General features: G+C 39.0%; 1 protein-coding gene across 1 annotated transcript in view; it reads right to left on the bottom strand.

Moving 5' to 3' along the window:
- bmt2 (base methyltransferase of 25S rRNA 2 homolog) overlaps window positions 1-25,643 on the bottom strand; it is a 77,842-nt gene that overhangs the window by 9,935 nt on the left and 42,264 nt on the right. Inside the window, exon 4 of the mRNA XM_048607901.1 lies at window positions 3,636-3,750. Coding sequence (XP_048463858.1) covers window positions 3,636-3,750 — 115 coding nt within the window. The remainder of the gene's footprint in view (window positions 1-3,635; window positions 3,751-25,643) is intronic.

Here is a 25,643-nt window from a genome sequence, read left to right as displayed (position 1 = left end):
CAGTTTGTGGGTTTTTAATCAGTCGGTAGTTATGTTCAGGAGTAATGTTTGTGAGGACAGGAAACCAGGGAACATGTGTTTAGTGCAAGGTTCCAATATGATGCACATTCTTATATTCAAGTGAGTATCAACAGGATACAAGTGGTGACCTTTGCCAGATAGGTGCACAGTTCTCTGCTGTGGGTTACGAAGGACAAGAGCTGAGGTTCAGATTATGGTAGCAGCAACACCCCACATAGATCCAGCAAATCGTAATAGTTTGTTTCCGTTTTTTACTTTTGCCTCTGTTTTCTAAAAACATTCCCAAAGGGACAAAGTCCGATCTAGTGTCACATCCTCGAACGATGCATCAGGATTATGCTTTAGTTTCTGACCATCTACACGGTTATGCAATGCTTTTGCGGCACTAATATTGTTGAGGTGGAAGTGGTATACACTGGCTATGGTTATAGAGGGATTCAATAGATGTCTTGTGCTGCAGTCATCTGACAACTTTGCAACATCTTTGGTAAGGATCTAGTCCACGTTGCAGAGGGATGAGGTTGGGTAGACGTTGTCAACATAACATTTAGTGATTCAGGGATATAGATATTCAAATCTTTTTGTTCTTCTGCAGCTCCTATTCTCTCACCATTAAGAAATCTTCCTTTATCATTCCCTACTCTTATCTACATAATTTACAGTACATCATAAATTCAGATGAACTATAAACTTACATATATCCCAATTCATTAGTCTCCATTAACATATGTGGTGAAAATCTGAGTTTCCCGGGGAACTTGTTACATCCCTCCAATCAGAGAACACTTCCATTATACCGAAATCCTGTCTTTTACCTCCAAACCAATTAGTAACCTGTGTCATAAAATTACATTTAATTCTTAGAGATGTAGCGTTGTCACTAATATTTTGTGTGAAGTGAACCAACCTTCTCAAAATTAATGATGAACTGATGGGCCTCCTACCCGATTTCTCTATTGCCCTTCGTGTTAACCAAATGGAGTTAAATTTTCAAATTCCAACCTCAAATTACTATTTCTGAATCAGGAGAAAACTGGAAAATTCCGGTTGACATTTGTGCAACTTCCCTACCTACTTCTTTTAATATTCTGAGGTGCAAATGATCACGTTCTGGAGATTATTCCACAGCATCATTGCTCTTCTTAGCTTAAATCTATTAAGTTCATTGTTTTAATGGATGTTTAAGCTTCCTTTTATTGCTGGTATTTTGTCCCGTACCTCCACTATGCAAACAGATACAAAGTGTTCTTTAACAAGTCTGCCATTTACTTCTATTATTACAGTCTTGAATACAGGAGTCTTTAATGTGGGCTGATAAATCCCCAGGGCTCGATAACGTACATCCCACAACACTTAAAGAGGTGACCCTAGAAATGGTGGATATATTGGTGGTCATCTTTCAAGACACTGGAACAATTCCTATGGATTGGAAGGTAGCTAATGTAACTCCATTATTTAAAAAGGGAGGTAGAGAGAAAACAAGGAACTATGGACTAATTAGTTTGACTACTGTGTAGTTGGGAAAATGTTAGAGTCTATTACAAAAGATTTAATAGCAGAACACTTGGAAAATAGTGACAGGATTGGATAGAGTCAGCATGGATATATGAAAGGGAAATCATGCTAGACAAATCTACTGGAGCTTTTTGAGGATGTACCTAGTGGAGTTGATAAAGGAGAACCAGTAGATGTGATTTACTTGGACTTTCAAAAGGCATTTGATAAGGTCCCACATAAGAGATAGGATGTAAAATTAAAAAGTATGGGATTAGGGGCAGAATACTTACATGGATAGAAAACTATTTGGCAGAGAGGAAACTGACATTAGAAATAAACAGGTTATTTTCTGAGTGTAGCCAGAGACCGATAGGGTACCACAGGGATCAATGCTTGGACCCCAGCTAGTCACAATATATATTAATGATTTAGATAGGGGAATTAAATATAATACAGAACCTCCAAGCTTGTGGACGATGCAAAGCTGGGTGGGGAAGGTGAAATGTGAGGAAGTTTCATTGATGTTTTACAAAGATTACACCAAATGGAAGGCTCCAAAACCAAGATGTCAAACCTCTGTCTTTTCTTAAAAAGAGAATCTGACCCAGAAGCAAGCATTTGAAATGATCAATGTCCAGCTATAAGGATGTTTCAAAGCCATGATGCTGTTTTCTGACTTTGACTATCAAAATGTCTGGATCCAACAAAAAAAATTGTAGAAGAATGTTTCTGCCAGGATTCACGTTCGATATCATCCAAATCAGTATAAAGGATTGACAAACTTCAAACTCAAATTGTATCAAGCAGAAGCTACATTTTTAAAAAAATCTTCTAGCCCTCCTTTAAAAACATTTCACTTGTAGCTGGCCCTGCCCACAAAGCTGGCTGCATTCCTGGACTGAATTGACTCCCATGGTCCTTTCCACTAATTGCATTCACTTAAAGACCTTCATGAAGTCTCTTAAAAATGACACCCTTTCTTTTTACTGCATGGATGCTATAGGAATTTTCAACATTTTTAAATAGTTTTACAAGATAATCTACTAAGAAAGAGTTACTATCCATCAACTAAATTACTAAACGGGTAACCAAAGTTCAATAAAATTATTTTCAGTTGTTCAAAATGGGACTCATCATGTGATAGAAAGGATTAAAAATGCAGATTTATTGTATTAATAAAATTGCAAAAGTTTACCACGCTTAAACATAAAGGAAAACTTTCAGCTGTAGAATATGTTTATAACACTGCTCTGTTATGGTATAAAGAAGATCCTGTGTTTAGTAACAGGCATACGAGTTTGAATGGAAACTTGGGCAAAAAAACCTTTAGAAAATTATTACAATTATGAGAGCAATTTGACTATAGCCAAAGCAGAAACTCTGCCAAGATAATTCTTTGGATTATAGGCTTTACCTTTGTGTCTGAACGTCAACCAAAACCACTGCTCATTGACCTAGCATGTCATTTGGATTATTGTGCATTGATTAATTAGTATTATTTGCGACTGCACTCATTTTGCACTCATCTACTAATTTAAACCTCTTGGATCAGATCCTATCCTTTCTGTGATTCCCAAAGTTTATAAACAAGATTAATTACAACTCTAATCTGTATGGAACTTCACAGTCAGCACTTCCATTTTGAAAATTATCTGCACACCATCAGTAAAAACCAAAAGAACTGCAGATGCTGTAAATCAGGAACAAAAACAAAGTTGCTGGAAAAGCTCAGCGGGTCTGACACTCTGTTTTCTCCTCCACAGATGCTGCCAGACCTGCTGAGCTTTTCCAGCAACTTTGTTTTTGCACACCATCGGTTTTGGCTGTGTACTTTTCAGCCTATAAATTTAGCGTATCCTCGGAGCACTCTTGTTTTTACTTAGGTTATTTGGGACAGGGTCAAATATCTTTCTGAAATCCAGCTAATGAACATCCACTGTCTTATCCCTATCAATCAGATCTGCAGAAAAGACAACTAGTTGATCAAAATCAAGCCCTATCTTCTGAACATCTCTGTTAGTCTGCTCCAATCAGGTCCTGTTCTTCCAAACAATTGCTTGTGTCTAACCCACGTTCATTTCTAAAATACTGTTTATATGTATATTTATATAACGTACCTCCACTGCAGGCACAATGTCAATGCCAACAGCTAGAAATTCATCAAACTTCAAAAATGGATTAAAGCAGCTTCCGACATCCAGTAATCTGATCTTTCCTGAAAAACATAACAACCTGGGAAACAAAATGGTTACAGTCAAACGATTAAAGCCAATAAGACTGCATGTCATTATGTTAGGCTACATCAAATCACATGGACACACTAATTGAATGGGTTATCAACAAGAAAGTACAAACTGAGACATAAAATATTTTATAAACAGATTTTAAATATATTTTCTTTGTCCATCAATACAAAATTCAAAATCTGAGCTCTACATTTGTGAGAAAGCCTCAGGTTTCTAAAGAAGTGCATTATTCTGTGTGTATGATGCTAGGCATCGTCAATTGGTTAACTAAAACAAAACAGAGAATGCTGGAAATACTCAGCAGGTCAGACATCATTTATGGAGAGACAAACTAAGCTAATGGATGGAATCTTCTGTTTTGGATCCTAATTATGGCCTCGAGTGTATTAGGTATTGTCACTTCCAAGATCGCATGATTTTCAGCTTATTATTTATACACGTGAGTGGAATGGTGAATCTTACGGGATTGGCATGTGGAACATTTCAACTGCAGTAGGACCTTCTGGGTTTGAAGGTCTGAGCACCATACGTAGAGGTCTGCTAGACAGCATTTTACTTGCTGTAAGCGTACAGTTGGTTGCCCTGTGTCCTGGAGATGTCCCAGCTCAGTGAGCAGCTGGCCCCAGAGTTCAGTAATGCCTGGCTAAAGGTTCTGATCCAGACCATGAAAGGAGGAAAATCCTCTTCCACAGGAATGGCAGCAGCAAACTTTCCCATCAAACCTGGCAAGTATGGAATCAGTTCACAGTACAGGTCAATGGCAGTGTCCTGCTTGGAAGATCCCAGTTCAGTGCAAGATGATGATAAACAATTTTCTGTACATTGCAAGGGCAAATGGCACCGCTTTCTCATTGCAAACAGACACTCACAGTGATAGTTGGAATGAGTGGGATGGGGATGGGCAATAAATATTGGCCTGGCCAGCAACACCCACATCCAGTAAATAAATCAAAGAAACACCACTGCATATGAAAAACAAGAACTGATTTTGTTATAATAAAAACAGAAAGTGTTGGAGAAACTTAACAGGTCTGACAACATCTGTGGAGAGTGAAGCAATTAAAATTTTGATCCGATATGACTCCTCCCTGGAACTGTTCTAAAGATGATCTCCAGCGTCTGCTAGGGCTCCTTGTTGGCACGCTCAGTCAAATGAAGCTATGCTGTCAGGGGCTGACACTCTCACCTCATCCCTGGAATTCAGCTCTTTTGTTCATATTTAAACCAAAATTGCAACGAGGTCAGGAGCCATGTGGCCCCAGCGAAACCCGAACTGGGCGTCACTCAGCAATTTATTGCTGCTTGATAGCACGATTGATGACACCTTCCATCACTTTAATGATGACAGAGAGTACACTATGGACTGGCATTTGGCCAGGTTATATTGATCTGCCTTTTGGTGACAAAGCTGAGCCATTTTCCACATTGGCAGGTAGATCCAAGTGTAGTAGTTGTACTGAAACAGCTTGGCAAAGGGCCAAGTTCTGAAATACATGCCTTCGGTAATATTGCCAGAATGTTGTCAGGATGCAAAACTTTGCATTATCCAGTTCTTCCAGCTGTTTCTCACTGTCACATGGAGTGAATTGAACTGGCTGAAGACTGGCATTTGTGATATTGGGGCTCACTGGAGGACACAGAAGTGGATCATTCACTCGACACTTCTGTCGGAAGGTTGTTGTGAGTGCTTCAGGCTTCGCTTTTGCACTGATGTTTTAGGCACCCCCATTATTAACGATTGGGATGCTTGTGGAGCTGCCTCCTCCTCCAGTGAGTTGTTCAACTGTCCATGATCATTCATGACTAGATATGGCAGGACTGCATAGCTTAGATATGATTCATTGGTTGTGGATTCGCTTAGCTATCTATCACTTGCTGTTTGTATGCTTCTTATACAAACTAGGCTTGTATTCCTTGCATTATAGAAGATTGAGGGATGATATGATTTTGATTTCTGCATTTTGGAAGGAATTGATGTAGGATAAGCTTTTTTCCTACTGGAAGGAGTATAAAACAAGGAGACATAACCTTAAAATCAGAGCCATACCGGGGGTAAAGTGATAGATTTCTTTACACAAAACTGGCACAAGTATGGAACTCACACAAAAGGCAGTATATTTCAAAGCTGGGATTGATGGATTTTTGTTAGCAATGGTAAGAATATGGATGAATTTAGAATACAGATCAGTCATAATTTCACTGAATGGTGGAATTAGCTCAAGTGGCTGTATGGCTTTTTCCTGTTGCTTGTTACAAGAAATTGGTGATCTTTTTAAGAAAGGATTTTTGGCAAACTGGTGATATACACGTGGTATAACATTGTGGTGAATAAAACAATTAGGCAGTTTATTAATTAAAGGTTAGAGCAACTTTAAAATAGAATCATCATTAGAGGAGCTTGAGCAGTAGTATTTACAATCAGTATGCAGAACACAGATTGCAAACTCAAATGGACATATGGATCAATGTTAACATTTTAAAATTAAATGTGTCATTTTGTGAATTGAAATGAATAACCAGTTACTACATTAAGACACCACAAAGCCTAATGAGTGAAATTTGGTGGATTTTTGTTTTAAACAATCTCAGTTGCTGTTGATCAAATACTATCAGAACAACAGCTGAAATAACTGTGTTAATATTGGTATTACAATATAATGAAGCCTTTTCTTTATACAGGTGTAGATTTTCCAATACCATATATTCTTTGTTTACAATAACATCTTGCAATTACAATTCTTAAAATCAGAAGCAAATGTGATAATCCTCATTTGCCACAGCTACAATTGAAAAGCAATTCTACCCTGCCCCTGTTACAAGTTCATTCTTTCCATAAAGTATATATTGCGGCTGAACAATATTTGAAGCCTTGTTAGGAGATGTTTTATGTATCAGTTTGCATTTTGCACTGCCAAAGTAATAACAATCTGTTTCTAAACCAAGCAAATGTATTACAAGATTAAAAGTGCATATTGAAGTTTGAGAATTTATAAAGATGTCTCTATGAGCTAGCACATTTTCAACTTTGTTGAACAGGTTGACAGTAATAGTGTACTGTGCAATAAATGGATGAAGAATCAGTGTGAATTTTAAGCTACTCGTAACATCAATGAGCCAGAAAAAAACAAGATAATTAACTTTGTGAAATTTGTTCACAAGGGAACAAACCGATGCAAAGAAAAGGATAATTATAGTTAGCTACAAACTACAGTACGTGACAAAGTTGTGGAAACAGCTGTCACTGAAGAGCAACACTACTATTAGCCTTTTATTTGACATGCTAGATTAATTGAATGCTGCACTTCAATTGCTTGTCTTTCAGCAGTAATTGTAACAAACAGGTGCATGTAAAATTTAATATATCATGCATACACGCTATAGTACAATATGCTAGAAAATTGTGTTCAAAATAAATTAACAGAAAAGAGGATAGAAAGACAGCTTTGGGGGGAACAAAATTAACCTATTGTTCTCATTGTAATAATTATGCTTTCCAATGGCAATCCATATTCAGTGAAATATCCTTTTACTGGTCCACCATTAAGCTCAATACCTTCTGAAAATAATTACAGAATCATGGACATTGTTAAAAGGGACTGATAATACCATAATTAAGACTGATACTTCAGAATGTTTGCAACTGAAATGAGAAAACTTATTTTGCTCTCCTTCCTTTAGCATCTTCAACACTTTGATTAATCATGTAATGTAGGTTCTGAAGAAAAATGCAACATTATGGCATAATTTAAAATGTTTCACATAGTGCTTGGCACTTGTTCTTCTTTTCAGGCTGTATTAAATAATTGCAATATATTTTCAGGAACCATTTCATCAGTTCACAGTCAAGGCATGTGTCAACACTCGCAGCTCTGGGTCAGAGAAAATTGTGCGGTCAAGTACAGTCAGTTCTGCTATCCAGCAATGCAGATTGGCTATAATGCGACTGATGAATAGGGGAATGCGATTTCTAAAACGCACACTTGTGTTAGCTATAACGCAATTCCATTGGTGCACGGAGGAGTATGCGCCGACACCACATGATCGATTCGCAGGCTTTGTCCTGAGCATGCGCAATGTATTCTTCAATTTTGAAACAGCTTTAACATCAAGAACGCAACTGATATTATTGTGGAGGCCTGGGGTGATGTCAGTAAGGACTGCTTCCAGTTTGGCGGGAGCTTCTCCCAGATCTTTTTCAAGATTTTAAAGGCTTCGACCTGTCAGAGGAGCTCCCAAGAATCAAAGAACATTGCGTTGATCTTGCAAAGCAAGTTGGATTTGAACAAGTGCAGAGTGAGGATGTTGAAGAGCTGCTTGAGTTCCCACTGTGAAGACCTCTCTACAGCTGATCTACAACAACTTTTCGCTGAGGGGGAAGCGGAAGCTGGAGATGAAGAAGTAGTAGTCCAGGATGCAGCACCATGAGAGCTTTCCACTTCTGTTTTGTCTTCTATTCTGAGGGAAATTGAGAGGCAGTTGCAGCTGTTAAAGGACAACGATTACAATGCAGGACACAGCAGGGTAGCAGTTCGTAGAATAAGATCTTATTTGGCACCCAATGAACAGTTTCTTCATGAAAGAAGAAAAAGGACAAAGCAGTAAAAAACTGAATGTCTTTCTTAGGCTAACCCCCAAGAAACAATCAGAAGAGAATGAACCACAGCCATCCAATAATCATGGATGACTTCAATCCGCATATGGACTGGTTAAATCAATTGCCTATGAAATTTGAGGAGCAGGTGTTTCTGGTGTGTATTAGGGATGGCATCCTAGAACAGTATGTTGAGTTGATTACAGGATAGGCTATTTTATATCCAGCATTATACAATGAAAATGTTTAATTAATAATTTTGTTATAAAAAAACCATTAGGGATAAGTGACCACAATGTGGTAGAAATATATATTCTGTTTGAAAGTGAAGTAGTTTAATCTGAAGCAAATATATTCCAATTTGAAAAGGGAAACTACCAAGGTATAAGGCATAAATTGGCTGAGCTGGATTGGGAAAATACATTAAAAGGCTTGGCATGTAGAAAAGCAATAGATAATCTTCAAAGAATGACCACGTGGCTTACAGCAACTGTGCATTCGCTAAGCTACAAAAACTCAAAAAAGGTCAGTCAACTACAGCTGACAAAGTAAGTGAAGGCTGTATAAGATTAAAGAAAAGGCTTATAAAATGATGAGAAAAAGTAATAATTGGGAGGATTGTGAAGTTTTTAAGAATATGGTCAAGAAAATATTAAGGAAATGAGAAATGGAATATGAATATGAAAGGAATCTAGCAATGAAATATAAAAGTGGACTGTAAAAACTTCTACAGGTACATAAAAAGAAAACTTTGGATAAGACAAATGTGGGTCCATTATAGGCAGTGTCAGCAGAATGTGTGATTGGGAATTAAAAAATGGCAAAAAAGCTAAATGATTCCCTTGGGAAGATACAAGTAATCTTCCAAAATTAGAGATCCAAATGACTAGGGAGAATTAAGAGTTGAAAAAAATGTGCATCAGTGAGGAGGTTCATACTGGAGAAATTAATAGGCCCGAAAGTTGATAAGACCAGGACCTGATCTACATCCCACAGTGTTGAAGAAGGTGGTGACAGAGATAGTAACTGCATAAGTGACGATCTTTCAAAATTCCATAGATTCTGGAAATATTCCTGTGGATTTGAAGAAAATGTCACTCACTATTTAAGAAAGGAGCAAGAGAGAAACCTTGTTAATCTTATATCAGCAGTACTGAAAATGCTGTAATCTATTATAGATGAACACAGTTAAAAATCAGGCATTAAACAAAAAAACTGAAAGAACTGCAAGTGCTGTAAAATCAGAAAGAAAAGCAGAAATGGCTAGAAAACATTCAGCAGGTCTGTCAGTATCTGTGGAGAGAAATTAGAGTTAAAGTTTCAAGTCCAGTGACCTTCTTCAAAGGGCCAACATCTCTTCTCGGGCTTGCCGCAGTGTTCAGCGTAAGGTTTCCACCAGGGAACTCTGTAGCCTTCTGGACTTGATATCAAGTTCAGCAATCTTAGGGCTTGAGGCACCTTATCCCATGTCCTTACCCCAACTCCCACACACCAGAAATCGTTATTACATGGGCTGCAACCATACACAAGCCTTTGTCAGCTACTAACAGTCCCCATGAGCAGTTATTCATTTTTCCCAGACTGAACTTCACTCCCTCCTTTAACACAAACAGAAGTTGCTGGAAGAGGTGAGCAAGTCTGGCAGCATCTGTGAAAAGAAATCAGAGTTAACATTTCGGTGACCCTTCAAGGGACTGGACCCAAAATGGTAACTCTGATTTCTCTCCACAGATGCTGCCAGACCTGCTGAGCTTTTCCAGCAATTTCTGTTTTTGTTCGGATTTACAGCATCTGCCGTTCTTTCAGTGTTTACTCATTCCTTTGTCTGTCCACTTTCTTTGGGTTCTATCTCCACCTATTGTTTACTGTACCCCTCTCCTCCTTCTGCATAAATACCAACCTTTTCCTAGTTACAGAGATAGTGGGAACTGCCGATGCTGGAGAATCTGAGATAACAAGGTGTAGAGCTGGATGAACACAGCAGGCCATGCAGCATCAGAGGAGCAGGAAAGCTGACGTTTCGGGTCTAGACCCTTCTTCAGAAAGGGTCTTTCTTTTCGTTCTTTTCTGACTTTCTTTTCACTGGACTTAAAACATTAACTCTGATTTCTCTCCACAGATACTTGCAGACTTGCTGAGTTTTTCCAGCAATTTCTGTTTTTGTATCTGATTTGTCAGCATGAATTTGCAAATGTGAAATTGTGTTTGATGAACTTGGAGTTTTCTGATGATATTGCTAACAAATTGATAAAGTGTAGATGGACGCGGTATCCTTGGATTTTCAAAAAGCTTTTGATGAGGTTTCCCCACAGGAGGTTTGTTAACAAAATTAAAGCACATGGGATAGGAGTAATGATTGGCTAATAGACAGAAACTGAGAGTAGGAATGAATGATTCATTCTGGCATTGGCAGTGTGTGACCACAAGGCCCAGTGCTTGGACGCCAGCTGTTCACAATATATATCGACAATTTAGATGTGGGTCCAAACATAAGATTTCCAAATTTGCAAATGATAGAAAACTAAGCAGGAACGTGTGTTGTGTGGAAGATGTTAAGTGGCTTGAGAAGGATTTGGACAGGCTTAGTGAGGGGGCAAAAACATGGTAGATGGAATATAATGTTGGGTTATCATTTTGGTTAGAGTAACAGATATGCAAAGTATCTCTTAAAGGGCATGTGGATGGACAATATGAATGTTGAAAAGGACCAGAGTGGCCTTGAGGGCAAAGGACTGGAGGCTAACATAAAAGAGGATGATAATACAGGAGTAGTGAAGTCATGCTTTAATTGTATAGAAATTTGGTTAAACTGCACCTACATGCAGTCCTATATGCAGTTTTGGTCTCTTGACCTCAGGAAAGATATTATGATGATCGAGGAAGTGCAACAAAGGCTCATCAAACTTGTTCCCAGGATGGCAGGACTGTTCTCTGAACAGAGCTTGGACAAATTGGGCGAAGAGTTTCTCTATTTGGCCTATTCTCTTGAGTTTCAAAGTATGAGAGGTGATCTCGTGGAAACCCACAAAATATGTAAAGGAATAGACATGGGATATATAGATAAGATGTTTCCCCGAAATTGGGGAGTCTAGAATGTTTGGAACTTGCTACCCCAGAGGGGTGTGAAAGCTCAGTCTTTGAGAACATTTAAAGCAGAGTTTGACAGGTTCATTATTACCAATAGCAGAAAGGGTTATGGGCACAGTGTGGATGAGAGGCATTGAAGTCTTTGATTAGCCATATTAAATGTGGAGACAGGATGAATGGCCTTCTCCCATTCTTAAGTTCCTGAAGATGAAAATAAGGAGCTGTAAATACATAAAGAAGCTGCAGAGCTGCTGAAGGTGTAACTGAAAAGATGATATAGCGATCCTTTATTGGCACCATTGATTAGATACTAATTCTAAATCTGATTATGAAAACTGCACAAACACAGGTACTGGTTTAATACTTCAAAATAAATAAAACAACGTCAAATTTTGCACTAGTCTGACAAATAAGCAGTATGGCAGAATTACAAGCTCTTTCAGAAATTGAGTACAGAGAATCGTGATCACCTCCACGTATGTTGCTTTCAGGGTTATTCATTTTGCTTGGAACAGATGTGCAGTTCTCAACCCTTTTTGTTCCTATGTATATTTATACAATTATTGCTAGATAGCTTAACGTGCACAAGTTAGGAGGCGTGGAATGCTTACTGAGCTCTACAAGATGATGGAGATGAATTAACACACATAGCAGATACTAAATCACTTGTATTCTGCTAAAATATCCATTTAACTTTCCCCAACAATATTGAGTTAGTGACTTTTTTTTCAGTAATGCCTCCAATGATACCACCAGCATTCAGGCTAAAATGAACAAAAAAAAACTGCAATTGCAACAATAAGATGTTGATATTTTCATAAAAATTATAACTTGCATTTAAAAACAAAATTTTTTTGTTTAAAGAAAATTGCTTGTTTGCCCAAAGCAAGTTAACTTATTTCTAGGGAAACAATGGGCTGGTTGTTGCAACTGTACTGAAAGCAAAACTGTTAAAACTTGCCATCTTTGCAATATGAAGGGGTGGCATGGTGGCTCAGTAGTTAGCACTGCTGCCTCATAGTGCCTGGGACCGAGGTTCAATTCCACTCTTGGATATCTGTCTGTGTGGAGTTTGCACATTCTCCCCATGTGTATGGGTTTCGTCCGGATGCTGGGAGTTCTCCCACAGTCCAAAGATGTGCAGGTTAAGTGCACTTGCCATGATAAATTGCCCAAAGTGTCCAAAGTGCTGACTAAGTGGGTTTGCCATGAGAAATGCAGGGTTACAAGAATAGGGTGGGGGAGGCAGGGTGGATCTGGGTGGGATGCTTTTTGGAGGTTCAGTGTGGATTCAATGGGCTGAATGGCCTGCTTCTGCACAGTAGAGATTCTATGAAATTATTTGAAACTCATGTACAGTTAAATTCAAAATCCAGATGCTGCTGTTAGTGATTCCCCACTCCTCCCCACTGGATGCATTGATGAAGTCCTCACAAAAGGAAACCTTAGAAAATGTAATGTAATGAGAAAGTCACTTTTCATGCTGTTAGGCTCGTTGTAAAAATAAATTGAAAAAAAACTTGTCTCACTGAATAAAGTGTAAAAGACTTTTTAATGGTCTATTAAGTCATAATACATGTGAAACAACCTCTCCAATTTGGAAAAAAAATTCTGTAATTGTAGAATGTCAAATTTCTCCACATTGATAAAAAAAATTCTGAGGATTTTCTAAATAAGTTTATGATATTTCAGCCTTTGCCTCCATTCCATGTATGATTTTTTTTTAAAAGTGTAAACTGTAAAGTAATTACTAAAGGATAATCACCTTGTTTACGGTCAGAGATTTCTTTAATGTGGTGATACCACTTTTGCTGGACGATGGATAACTTCTGTTGCTGACATCAGAATGAAATGATCAAGAAAGATGAAATCCTCATGATAGAGATCACTCAATCTTGATGGACATTTTTTGAAGTCAGCATTTAGCATTGTCACATTGCAGCTAACCACAAGACCTGGGCCAGTGAGTGGCCTCATAATAATAGTTGGTTAACAAGACTGTGTGTAAACAAATTTGTCATCTCAAAGTACTTCACAGCAAACTAAATTAGATTGCTGAAGCCTAGCCACTGCTATTAGATTGGAAAACTTGGCAGAACTTTCTCAAAACAAAATGCGAGAAGCAGCTATGCAGTTGGTAAAAAAAAAAAATCAGTGACTTTCAGATCATAGAATCCCTAGTGTGGAAACAGGCCCTTCGGCCCAACAAGTCCACACTGACCCACTCCCCTATAGCCCACATCCCTGAACACTACGGGCAATTTAGCATAGTCAATTCACCTAGCCTGCACATCTTTGGACTGTGGTAGGAAACCGGAGCACTCAGAGGAAACCCACGCAGACACGGGAAGAATGTGCAAACTCCACACAGTCGCCTGGCAGTGGAATTGAACCCAGGTCCCTGGCGCCATGAGGCAGCAGTGCTAACCACTGAGCCACCATGCCGCTCTATGTCCTCTACCTGTTCCCTTTTCACCATTTATATAGAGCACCTATATAATGCATATTAGGAATGGAGCATTACTAAGCAATGCTTATTCAGTTCCTGTGAGAGTTTATGTAATGGTCATGCTTAGACCATTTAGAAGTCAGTAAATTGTTTCTAAATTCAAAGGATCAGGTTAAACATGAATTTTCTTTTTTAAATAAAATAATTGTATCTGTAACAAAATATGAAGAATTTCTGATGTGTGACTTTTGTGTTTAACCGAAAAATCCTAGATTCGAAATTTAGATGATATTTTCTGGTGTTACTTAAGTGAATTGGTGAATACATCTCATCTACAGTACATCAAAACCACTAACTGACCACGACTGAACAGAAACATGGAAACATAGAAAAAGGAAACAGGTATATGACATTTGCCCCTTTGAGGCTGCCCTGTCATTCAATATGATCATGGCTGATCATCTGACTCAATGGCCTGTTCCCGCATTCTCCCCATACCCTATGATCCCTTTAGCCCCAAGAATGATATCTAAGTCCTTCTCAAAAACAGAGTGTTTTGGCCTCAACTGTTTTCTGTAGCAGAGAATTCCATAGACTCACCAGTCTCTGGGTGAAGAAATTTCTCTTCACCTCAGTCTTAAATGACCTAGCCTGCATCCTTCAACTGTGACCGTTGGTTCTGAACTCTGTGGCCATCTAGTACTGTTAGAGGTTTCTACGAGATCATCCCCCGCAACCCCCCGACCCCAATTCTTCTAGACAATCCAGTATCTCTTCATACTTCAGTCCTGCCATCCATGGAATCAGTCTGGTAAACTTAAATAGGTCAAATTATATTCTAATGACAGGAAATTCTAGGAATGCCAGTGGCTCTTTCAAGCTGTTTGTTGGAATTTTATCTGGCATCTGAAAATTACATGTGCAATTTTGTCTCCTACCTTTCTTGCAGAAGTACAGTAAACAAAGGGATATTTCTGAGAACACATTCCAAATACTTGTGACGGATGTGGCAGGAAATGCATGGAACAAGTGGAAAGTTGGTAGAACCATGTAAAAAGTAGTTTGAGGACAGTTTTTCAGAAGTCTTAAAGACAAAGCTAAATGATTCCACAACCAACAGATCATATCTAAGCTCTGCAATCCTGCCACATCCAGCCATGAATGGTGGTGGATAGTTAAACACTGACAGATAAATATAGCCTCACTGAAGGAGAAGCCTCCACAAAATCCCCATCCTCAATGATAGAAGAGCCGAGCACATCAGTGTAAAAGATAAGACTGAAGCATTTGCATCAATCTTCAGCCAGAAGTGCCGAGTGGATGATCCATTTCGGCCTCCTCCAGTGGTCCCCAGCATTACAGATACTAGTCTTTAGCCAACTCAATTCACTCCACATGATATCAAGAAATGGTTGGAGATACTGAATACTGAAAAGGCAATGGGTCCTGACGACTTTCTGGCAATAATAATGAGGCCTCAAGTTCCAGAACTTGTCATTCCCCTAGCCAAGCTGTTCCAATACAGTTACAACACTGGCACATACACAACAATGTGGAAAATTGCCCAGATACATCCTGCACATAAAAAACAGGACAAATCCAAACCGGTCAATTACCGCCCCATCGGTCTACTCTCGATCATCAGTAAAGTGATGGAAGGTGTCATCAATAGCACTATCAAGTGGCAGCTGCTCTGCCTGTTCATTGATACCCATTTTGGGTTCTGCCTGGGCCATTAGTTCTGGACCTCATCGCAGCCTTGGTTCAAATATGGAAAAACAGCTGAATTCTAGAAGTGAGGTGAGAGTGATGCCCTTGACATCAAGGCTGCATTCGACCAAGTGTGGCATCAAGGAGCCCTGGCAAAACTGGAATCAATGGGTATCAGGGTGCAAACTCTCCGGTGGTTGGAGTCGCACCTAGAACATAAGAAGATGGTCATAGTTGTTGGTCAACCATCTCTGCTCCAGGATATCGCAGCGGGAGTTCCTCAGGGTAGTGTCCTTGGCCCAACCATCTCAGCTGCTTCATCAATGACCTTCCCTCCATCATAAGGTCAGAAGTGGGGATGTTCGCTGATGATTGCACAAATGTTCACAATTCGTGACTCCTCAGATACTGATGCAGTCCATGTTCACATGCAACAAAATCTGGAGAATATCCAGGCTTGGGATGGTAAGTGGCAAGTAATATTCATGCCACACAAATGCCAGGCTATGACCATCACCAACAAGAAACAATCTAACCACCACTCCTTGACATTCAATGGTGTCATCCTGGGGGTTATCATTGACCAAAAACTCAACTGGACTCGCCACATAAACACAGTGGCTACAAGAGCAGATCAGAGGTTAGGAACACTGTGGTGAGTAACTCACCTCCTGATGAGCCTGTCCACCATCTACAAGGCACAAGTCAGGAGTGTGATGGAATACTCCCCATTAGCTCCAACAACACTCAAGCAGCTTGATACCATCCAGGACAAAGCAGCGAGCTTGATTAGCACTACATCCACAAGCATCTGGTCTCTTCACCACCGAATCTCAGTTGCAGCAGTGTGTACTATCTACAAGGTACACTGCAGAAATTCACCAAAGATCCTCAGACCTTCCAAACACTTCCAAACCTCGAACAAAAGCAGAAGTTGCTGGAAAAGCTCAGCAGGTCTGTCAGCATCTGTAAAAAAAAAAAAAATAAAATAAATCAGAGTTAACATTTCAGGTCCGGTGACTACTTCCAACTAGAAGGACAAGGGCAGCAAAAACATGGGAACCTGCAAGTTCCCCTCCAGGTCATTCACCATCCTGACTTGGAAATACATCGCTGTTCCTTCACTGTCACTGGGTTAAAATCCAGGAATTCTCTCCCTAATGGTATTGTGGGTCAACCCACAGCAGGTGGACTGCAGCAGTTCAAGAAGGCAGCTCACCACTACTTTCTCAAGGGCAACTAGGAACAGGCATTAAATGCTGGCCAGCCAGTGGCGCCCACATCCCACAAACAAATAAAACAAAGAATCATGGTGTTTGGGAGAATTTGAAGGGGGATGCTGGTGTGCAGGAAAATAGAGTAGGGCATAGACAAATGTTAGAGGTTGGAGGGGGGGCTGTGGTCATTTCTGTTCAAAATCCAGGAGACTGAGAAAACTTTCAGTGTCATTTTAGTTTACACCAAGGTGAGGGATGTTCGTACAGGGCAGTGGAACAGCTTTCTTTTGTATCTAGAATTATTATTTAACACCCCTAGGTCAGGACTCTGAATTGTTCCAATATTGTACTTTTGACTCCAACTTCAGAAGGGCAACACTTCTATGCTACATTGTCATCTGCAGCATGTTATGTTTATGGCTCTTTCAACAAGATTTCCAGAGTACTAAATTATGAACTGCTTTGTGCTTCTGATGAAAGTCCCTGAAGAAAACTAATTGATGTTGTCTAAACTCAATTTACATCTAAAGCTTAGAGCTTGCAGATGAGAACTTTTATTCTAAATTCAATTCCACATTCTGCGTCTTCAGGCATAAGGGTATTTGCAAGAATCATGCTTCATACCATGCACTTTGCCCTTTTGGGCACAGATACCAAGTGAAAGGAAAGTGAGTAGCCCAGCTTAATTAGATGTGTAAAGTCAATAATAAATTTACAGAAAGGTACAATTAAGCTTAGAGGAAATTACACGTTTCTTTTATTAAAAAAAAGACTTTATAAAAATTGTACTTAATCAATTTAAGCTTTGCCAGCACTTGCATAAGTAACACCAGATGCTTTCTCAAAATGTTTTTCTGTAACTTACACATCATTGGAAAGCTCATTTGTTACAACAATGATTGTGTGGCATTGTAAAGTTTAAATAGTACATTTCCCTAATGAAAGGAAACAAGTGCGAATAATTGATTTCTGAATAGAAGTCAGAAGGGCAGATATCAATGTAGTTTGAACATCTTGAATAGACAACAGTCATTTTCACTGACAACCCAAAACAATGTAACAAATTGACAATTTATGCTGCATTTTCTCACCCAACGTTATCTTTTTCTCTCCTTGGCTCAGAGTAATTTTAATTTAAAAATGCATATAAATCATAATTTATTTTGGCAATTTAGATCAAAACCAATGAACCTAGACTTCCACACAGCTGTCAGCATAGTGGATCAACTGACTTGGTATCAATTGTGCAAGTCTTGTCCTTCAGAGCTGCAATGAAAAAACTAACTTTGGAACTTACCAATAAAATATAATTTGGTTATTTCTGGCTGTCCTTGCCCTATTTGAAATTAACTTTAAACTGGAGATTGCAGTACATCATCAGCTTTTTTATGTCCCCTACACACCTTCTTGAATAACCAACTCAGCAAAAGAACATTTACAAAGAAATAATACTAGCTATGAGTGCACAAAGCAGGTCAATGTCTTTAGTGAAATGTGTGTCATTAAATGTAAAATGCTACCGATTCATTTTCAGATTTTCCGAAACAAAAGAAGACACTTCTAATGAAGACAGTTCTGAGGAAGGGTCACCAGACCCAAAACATTAACTTTGATTTTTTCTTCACAGATGCTGCCAGACCTGCTGAGCTTTTTCCAGCAACTTCTGTTTTTGTTCCTGATTTATAGCATCCGCAGTTCTTTCGGCTTTTATTAAGACATTTCTAATATTTATTTTAGCCATTGAAACATAGAATGGAGAAATTATTATATAATTAGTAAGTACTTCGACTAAGAGATATCCATACACAAGAATCAATCAGATTTATAAGCAATAATTGAACTGTGCCTTTAATGCCATTTTTAATTCTGGTTACAAAACAGCTTATACATAACTCTTTTCCTTAGAATAAAACTACACATAAGCTGGATCAAAAGGAATTGCCTGCAATGGTTCCACTACAATAGCTCTGTAGTATCAGTAACACAACAGGTAACAAAAGATAAAAATAAAATTTCATAGGGATTCAAAGATTTCTGAACAGTGGCATTGCCACCTCTTTGTCTGGACATAGAATGGGAGATTATTAGCGATAACATACTTCATTTCTAGGTAAATGGTTTTGTTTCAAATGTACAGAAGTCGCTACTGGTGACAAGGCGATGTTTTTAGGAGGTTATTGAAGCTCGTCAGCTGATTTAATCAACACATCATCCCTAATAAATCAAACACGTTATATAAAAGACAAGTTTATTTCCTCCTTATTAAACTAGTTTATTGACCATGTTATGAACATTTAGGCATATTCATAGTGTATTCTTTTGTGTACAACAGCAAACAGAAAATTAATCTAAAATTTACTTAAAACTTTGATAATGAGTTGAGAGTTTGGAATTTGCTTATTTGTCTTCAATGTTGAACTCTTTACAGAAAGACTGCACCATTTCAGCTGAGTATTAAGGGGATTATTTTCCTCTCCAATAATTGAGAGTTTAGCCCCAGTAGAGATTCAAAGGTGGCAGCGGAGTAGGATTCCTCAGCTGGAGCTCATCCGCTCCACCGTTTCTTTTCTTTTGTTCCACTCTTTCTTTTTCTTGTGTTTTCTTTTCCTTGTTTCTTCTCAGCGATATTCTGAACTCCTGGCCTCAGAGTGGACTCGGACTCATGGCCTTGGTGTGGCATCCTCTTGGCCAGTTGTGACAGACTCTCGGCCCAGTGTGGCTGTCTCCCAGCCCAGTGGTCTATTGATGGCCTGGTGTTGCAGTTTCTCAGCAGACCAGCATGGCCCTCCGACATCGAGATGATTCCAGAATGGTATCCTGGCCTTGACAGCCTTGAGGCGAAGCCCATCGTGGTCTGGAGTCAAGGCCTGTTGTGGACTAGAGGCTAGGTGCTGGCGTGGACTGGGTCGGAAAGACTGTTATTCTGACCTTTTTAATTTCTTTATTTTCTAATCATTCCTATCACCTGCAATACTGGACTTTTTATTTCTTTAATTTTCTAATTTTTTCCCCTTAAGTATTTGCTCTTAAGAATCTGTAGTTAAGATGATGCCGTAAGTGGCGACTTGTAAACTTTTCACTGTACTCATTTAAGTACATGTGACAATAAAGTTAAGTCTAATTTTTCCATGTGGGTTGAATCAGACTATTCATCTGTATTTAGCACTGAATTGAAAATTAACATCTCTCCAAACAGGAGAAAGAATTGATAAGAAAAGCAAAATTTCACTGGTCAAGGCGTTACTGATAATCCTTTACAACATTTGCAGCTGCAGTCAAATCTAAAAGAGAACATTTTACTTTAATTTAAAATTACTACAATGAATTTAAACATGTACATATCAAACTGTATAAATAAATAGTAAACTACAGGATTCTTTTTGTCAGAGAGCAATGCTACCAAAGTACATTGCTGTGGAAGAAGAAAAGGAAGAGAGGTAGATGTAACTAAAGACGATACAAGACATAACAATATTTCTATGAAGCACTATAAAAGGCATCAATTCCACCACAATATAAATCAGCTTTATGTAGGGGACAACAATATTTCTTTCTATTCATTCGCAGTTTATGGATATTAGTTGCAAGGCCAGCATCTATTGGTCATGTCTAAATGCCCTTGAGAAGGTGGTAATGAGATTGCCTGGAGTCTCAGATGTGATAACAGAACATTTGGAAGACATTAAAAAGATCAGTCAAAGTCAGAGTGGGCCAAGCAGCATCATAGGAGCAGGAAGGCTGACGTTTTGGGCCTAGATCCTTCATCAGAAGGGTCTAGGCCCGAAACGTCAGCCTTCCTGCTCCTATGATGCTGCTTGGCCCGCTGTGTTCATCCAGCTCTACACCTTGTTATCTCAGATTCTCCAGCATCTGCAGTTCCTACTATCTCTAAAGTCAGAGTGGGCTTTTGAAAAGCAAATCATGCTGAACAAACTGGAATTTTTTTGATGATGTAACTATTGAAATAGATAAGGGAGAATCAGTGGTTGTTGTCCATTTGAATTTTCAGTAGGCTTTTGATTAGAGATTAGTGGGCAAAGTTAAAGCACATTGGACAGGGTAACATATCAGCATGGATTGAGACTTGGTTGACAGACAGGAAACTACGAGTGGGAATAAATGGGTCTTTTTCCAAGTGGCAGGCAGTGACTAGTGGGATGCCACAGGATCAATTTCAGGGCCCCAGCTAATCACAAAAAATATAAATGACGTGGGTGAGGGAACTAAATGGAACATTTCCAAGTTTGCTGATTACACAAAACTAGACAGAATTGAGAGTCATGTGGAGGTGGCAAGAAGGCTTCAATGTGATTTAGATGAGGGAGCAGGCAAAAACAGCAGATGCAGCAAAACATGACTTAATGTGAAATTATACACTTTTGGTGTTACAAACAGAAAGGAAGAACATTATTTAAATAGTGGTATTTTGAGGGGTAGTGTGGATGTACAAAGAGATCTAGATGTCCTTGTACACTGCTCAGTGAAAGTAGACAGGCAGATGCAGCAAGCAGTTAAGACAAATACTGTATTGGCCTTCATTCACAATAGGATTTGATCTGAAATAAGGATGTCTTACTGCAGCTTTGCAGGGCCTTGGTAAGATCACATCTAGAGAACTGCATGAAGTTTTGGCTTCCTGATATTACAAAGGTTATACTTGCTACAGACAGAGCACAGTGGAGGTTCATTCGGCTGATGATGCAAGACTGCCCTGAGGTTCGACTAGGTCTTTATTCATTCGAGTTTAGGAAATGAAAGGGAGCCGGACAGATTGGATGCAGGGTGGATGTTTTCCCTGGTTCACAGATCAGTGAATCTCTACAGTGTGGAAACATGCCCTTTGGCCCAACAAGTCCACACTGACCTATTCCCCTATAACCCACCTTATCTACACAGCCCTGAACACTATGGGCAATTTAGCATGGCCAGTCCACCTAGCCTGCACATCTTTGGACTGTGGGAGGAAACCGGAGCACCTAGAGGAAACCCAAGCAGACACAGGGAGAATTTGCAAACTCCACACAGACAGTCACTCGAGGGTGGAATCGAACCTGGGTCCCTAGCACTGCGACCTCACAGTGCCAACTACTGAGTCACCGTGCTGCCCCCATCTAGAATAAGGGGACAGTCTCAGGATACAGACTTGACAATTTCAGACTAAGAGGAGGAAATCTTCCTTCATTTGAATCATAGAAGGCAGCAGAGTCCAAGTCACTACATACATTCAAGAAATATTTCTAGATTTTAAAGGATTCAAGGGAAAAAGCAGGAATACAGCATTAAGATTGTGGATCAGCCATGATCCTGTGAATGGTGGAGAAAATTCAAAGGGCCGAATGGCCTACTTCTGCTCCTTGTTTAACTGCTGAAATCTGTGCGGTAAAGGTCCACCCAAAATGCTGTTATGACTCCACGTTTTTGAATGAGCAACAGCAAAGTAATGGTGATTATAGTTAGATACAAGTTAGAATGGTGTGGGACTTGGAGAGGAACTTGGCGATTTTTCCGTGCACCTGCTGCTTTTGGGTGTAGTGCTTGCAGGTTTGGAAGGTGATGGTTAAGAAATTTACTGGAGGCAGAGGCAAAAGTTTCTAGGGACAATCAAGTATAAGTGGCAACAAATGCCTTTGAAATTTGTCAGATACCAACTCGGGCCTCTCAGGAACCAAACAGTTTGACTGTGCTCTAAACAATTGTTTATTTTTGCAGTATGAACAAATTATACTGTGCAATTTACAGTAAAAAGGAATTTATTTCATTCAGTTGTGCGCAAGCACTGGTATTATGGCTTCTAATCAAACTGACAATTTCTACCTCTTGTTATGACTTCATCTCCCAGCAATACTGAACAAGTCAAATCCCAGAGTGGAACCTGGATTGATAAACCATAACAAGGTGTGGAGCTGGATGAACATAGCAGGCCAAGCAGCATCAGAGGAGCAGGATTTATTTTTTGTTTACCATGGAAGTCAGACACTGAACATATTCACAGAGGCTGCCAATACACTTTTAACAAAAGAACATAAAAAATTACACAAAAGAAAAGCACAAACTACATTACACTTGACAAGGTGAATTTGAAAGATCTCCTTGCAAACATCGGCTACAAAGATTGATCCATTTGTTTGTAGCAATATCCTTGCAGACACTGAAACCTCAGTGAACAGTCACCCCTATCTCCACCTGAAGGCTTCTTGCTCAGCTGGAAAGGCTGCAATTAGTTCGTTTTCAAGAAATGTTATTTTCTTCAGTTAACTTCTCTCCTGGGGCCCTTAAAATAAACTGCTAATTCAACTCACTACCACCTAACATGGGTTCCTTAAACTTGTGTCTTCAGTAGACTAATAGGATGTCTTAATCTCTGATGCTGACTTTATGTAGGGGGACAACAATATTTCTTTCTAGAAGGTTATGGATATTAGTTGCAAGGCCAGCATCTGTTGGCCATCTCTAAATGCCCTTGAGAAGGTGGTAATGAGATTGCCTGGAGTCTCAGATGTGATAACGGAACATCTGGAAAACATTAAAAAGATCAGTCAAAGTCAGCATGGGTTTTTGAAAAGCAAGTCATGCTGAACAAACTGGAATTTTTTTGATGACGTAACTATTGAAATAGATAAGAGGTTTCTGAACATTTCTTCTCACTGATCTCCAAGAACCTCTGGACTCCTTCTTTGACATGACTGCTTGACATGACACCTCTGCTGTTATGGCCCTTTCCCCTGCATGAAGTCATTTCTGGCTCAATAAATAAAAACTCAATTCAGCAATTGTCTCCCCATGTGGCTTGCTGGTCACATAGCTGAAATCACATGACTTTTTGTAGATGCTATTCAAACTCATGTTCAAAGTGACTTTCTGATCTTTTAAAAAAAATGTCAGACCTTCACAGGACTCAAATTAAAATCCATTTTCCCTTCACTTTAAAATCTATGTTCTCAAATATCTCAGAAAATTTCCAAAACAAAAATAAGGTTCCCAAACAAGAGCTGTCCTCCAGGAGAGAATGGATTAGAACTAAACTTTGCTGAATTTGTTTTTTTTTTTAAAGACGCAAAATGTTTTGTTAGGTCTTTCAGTTAGAACACTACGCTTCTGTACAGGCAGGTTTCATTTCATTATGCTTTACCTATATAAGTTGGGGTTATAACCATGGCCTGTTTTCAACCTTCACTGACTTGTTCAAATATTCTATTTATATTCAAGAGGAGAAGTATGCTGTATCACTCTGATAAACTGACTACAAACCTGAAAAATAGGCCTATTTCACCAGGAGAATTGGGGGTGTAGACGAAAATTAATTTAATTAACAAGGTAATATGTAGGTTATCACGAAGGGATAAAAAATTTCTAATGAAAGCTGTCAAATTGTTGCAAAAAGCTAAATTTTGCAGATTTAGCTGACATGTGTCTCCAGGCCCACTTTGTGTAATTCACAACTAATGTTTTCAGCGCAACTGAAGATGTTAAATGAATGCTGCCTTGCCTACATCCTAAGAACAAATTTATAGAAAAAAATATTCAATGATGACTCTGCAATAGAGATAGGGATTAAATTACAATGCTTTGAATGTATTTTATTCAAGGAAACAAGCCTGCTGCAACTGGTATACCATGCAATATTTCGTATCCACAAAGGAGTGAACTATTCTGAACTGCATCTTCAGCACCGATTTCAGTCTGTATTCAGATATTTTTTTTCAATACTTTCTCTGCAGCAAACAGAATTTGGCTCAGTGTACCAAATTAAATATGGATAGTTATTTCGATACTGGGTCATGTTAAATTCCAGTTCTGCTAATTCTTTTTGTTAACCTTTACTATTGTCTTAGGAATACAGTTCTCCCTGGCAACGCAACTAAACATTTTATCTCAGACAGATGCCAAATACTAAACATGCATGTAATTGCTGTCCAAAATCCAATAAATTTTCAAGAACTATTCTTAGTCCCTTATTTTTCTTTTTTGGCCAAGTTATTTGCTGCTGAAGAGCAACTCTCACTCTGAGGGACTGGATGGTACCAGGTGACGCTTTATCCCAAACTGCAGTTAGTACTTCCTTTATAAAAACCAAAAGAACTGCAGATGCTGCAAATCAGAAACAAACAAAAACCCAGAAGTTCTGAGGAAGGCTCACCTGACTCGAAATGTTAACTCTGATTTCTCTTCACAGATGCTGCCAGACCTGCTGAGCTTTTCCAGCAACTTCTGTTTTTAGTACTTCCTTTAGTTTGGCAGGTAGGAGGCATTCTGACAGGAGCTGTGTCAAACTTGTTGGTTAATTATTTGCATAATGAGTCCACCTGCTTGAAAACTCTTCTTTAATGGACAGTAAATTGAACCAATCATAATCCTTTCAAGTTACTCTGAACAGAAGTATGACTATCTCTAAGGCAAAACTCTGTAATTTCAATTGCAGAATTAACCTGTGACTTCTGAACTACCTTGCTGTTGCTCTCCTGCGGAACATTTTCACCACTTGTGGTTAATGTGCAGAAAAGATTTTTTAAAAACTCACTACTCCGGTTGCAGGTGTTCAATTGTGATGTGACTGCCTCGAAGGTGAGAATAAAAGGCTGCTAATTGCCAGCTTGACAATGATTAGCACAATGCTTCAAAAGGGTTGAGAAAGCATTCGCCAATAATAGCTTTGGGCTTATTTTATTATTGTAAAGCAGGTGCCTAAGCACCAAGGGATAACAAGGTGTAGAGCTGGATGAACACAGCAGGCCAAGCAGCATCAGAGGAGCAGGAAGGCTGACGTTTCGGGCCTAGACCCTTCTTCAGAAATGGGATTTCTGAACGTCAGCCTTCCTGCTCCTCTG

Source organism: Rhincodon typus, chromosome 18, assembly GCF_021869965.1.
Source record: "Rhincodon typus isolate 14 chromosome 18, sRhiTyp1.1, whole genome shotgun sequence".
Lineage (NCBI taxonomy): Eukaryota > Metazoa > Chordata > Chondrichthyes > Orectolobiformes > Rhincodontidae > Rhincodon > Rhincodon typus.
This window is presented reverse-complemented; position numbering and strand designations above follow the sequence as displayed.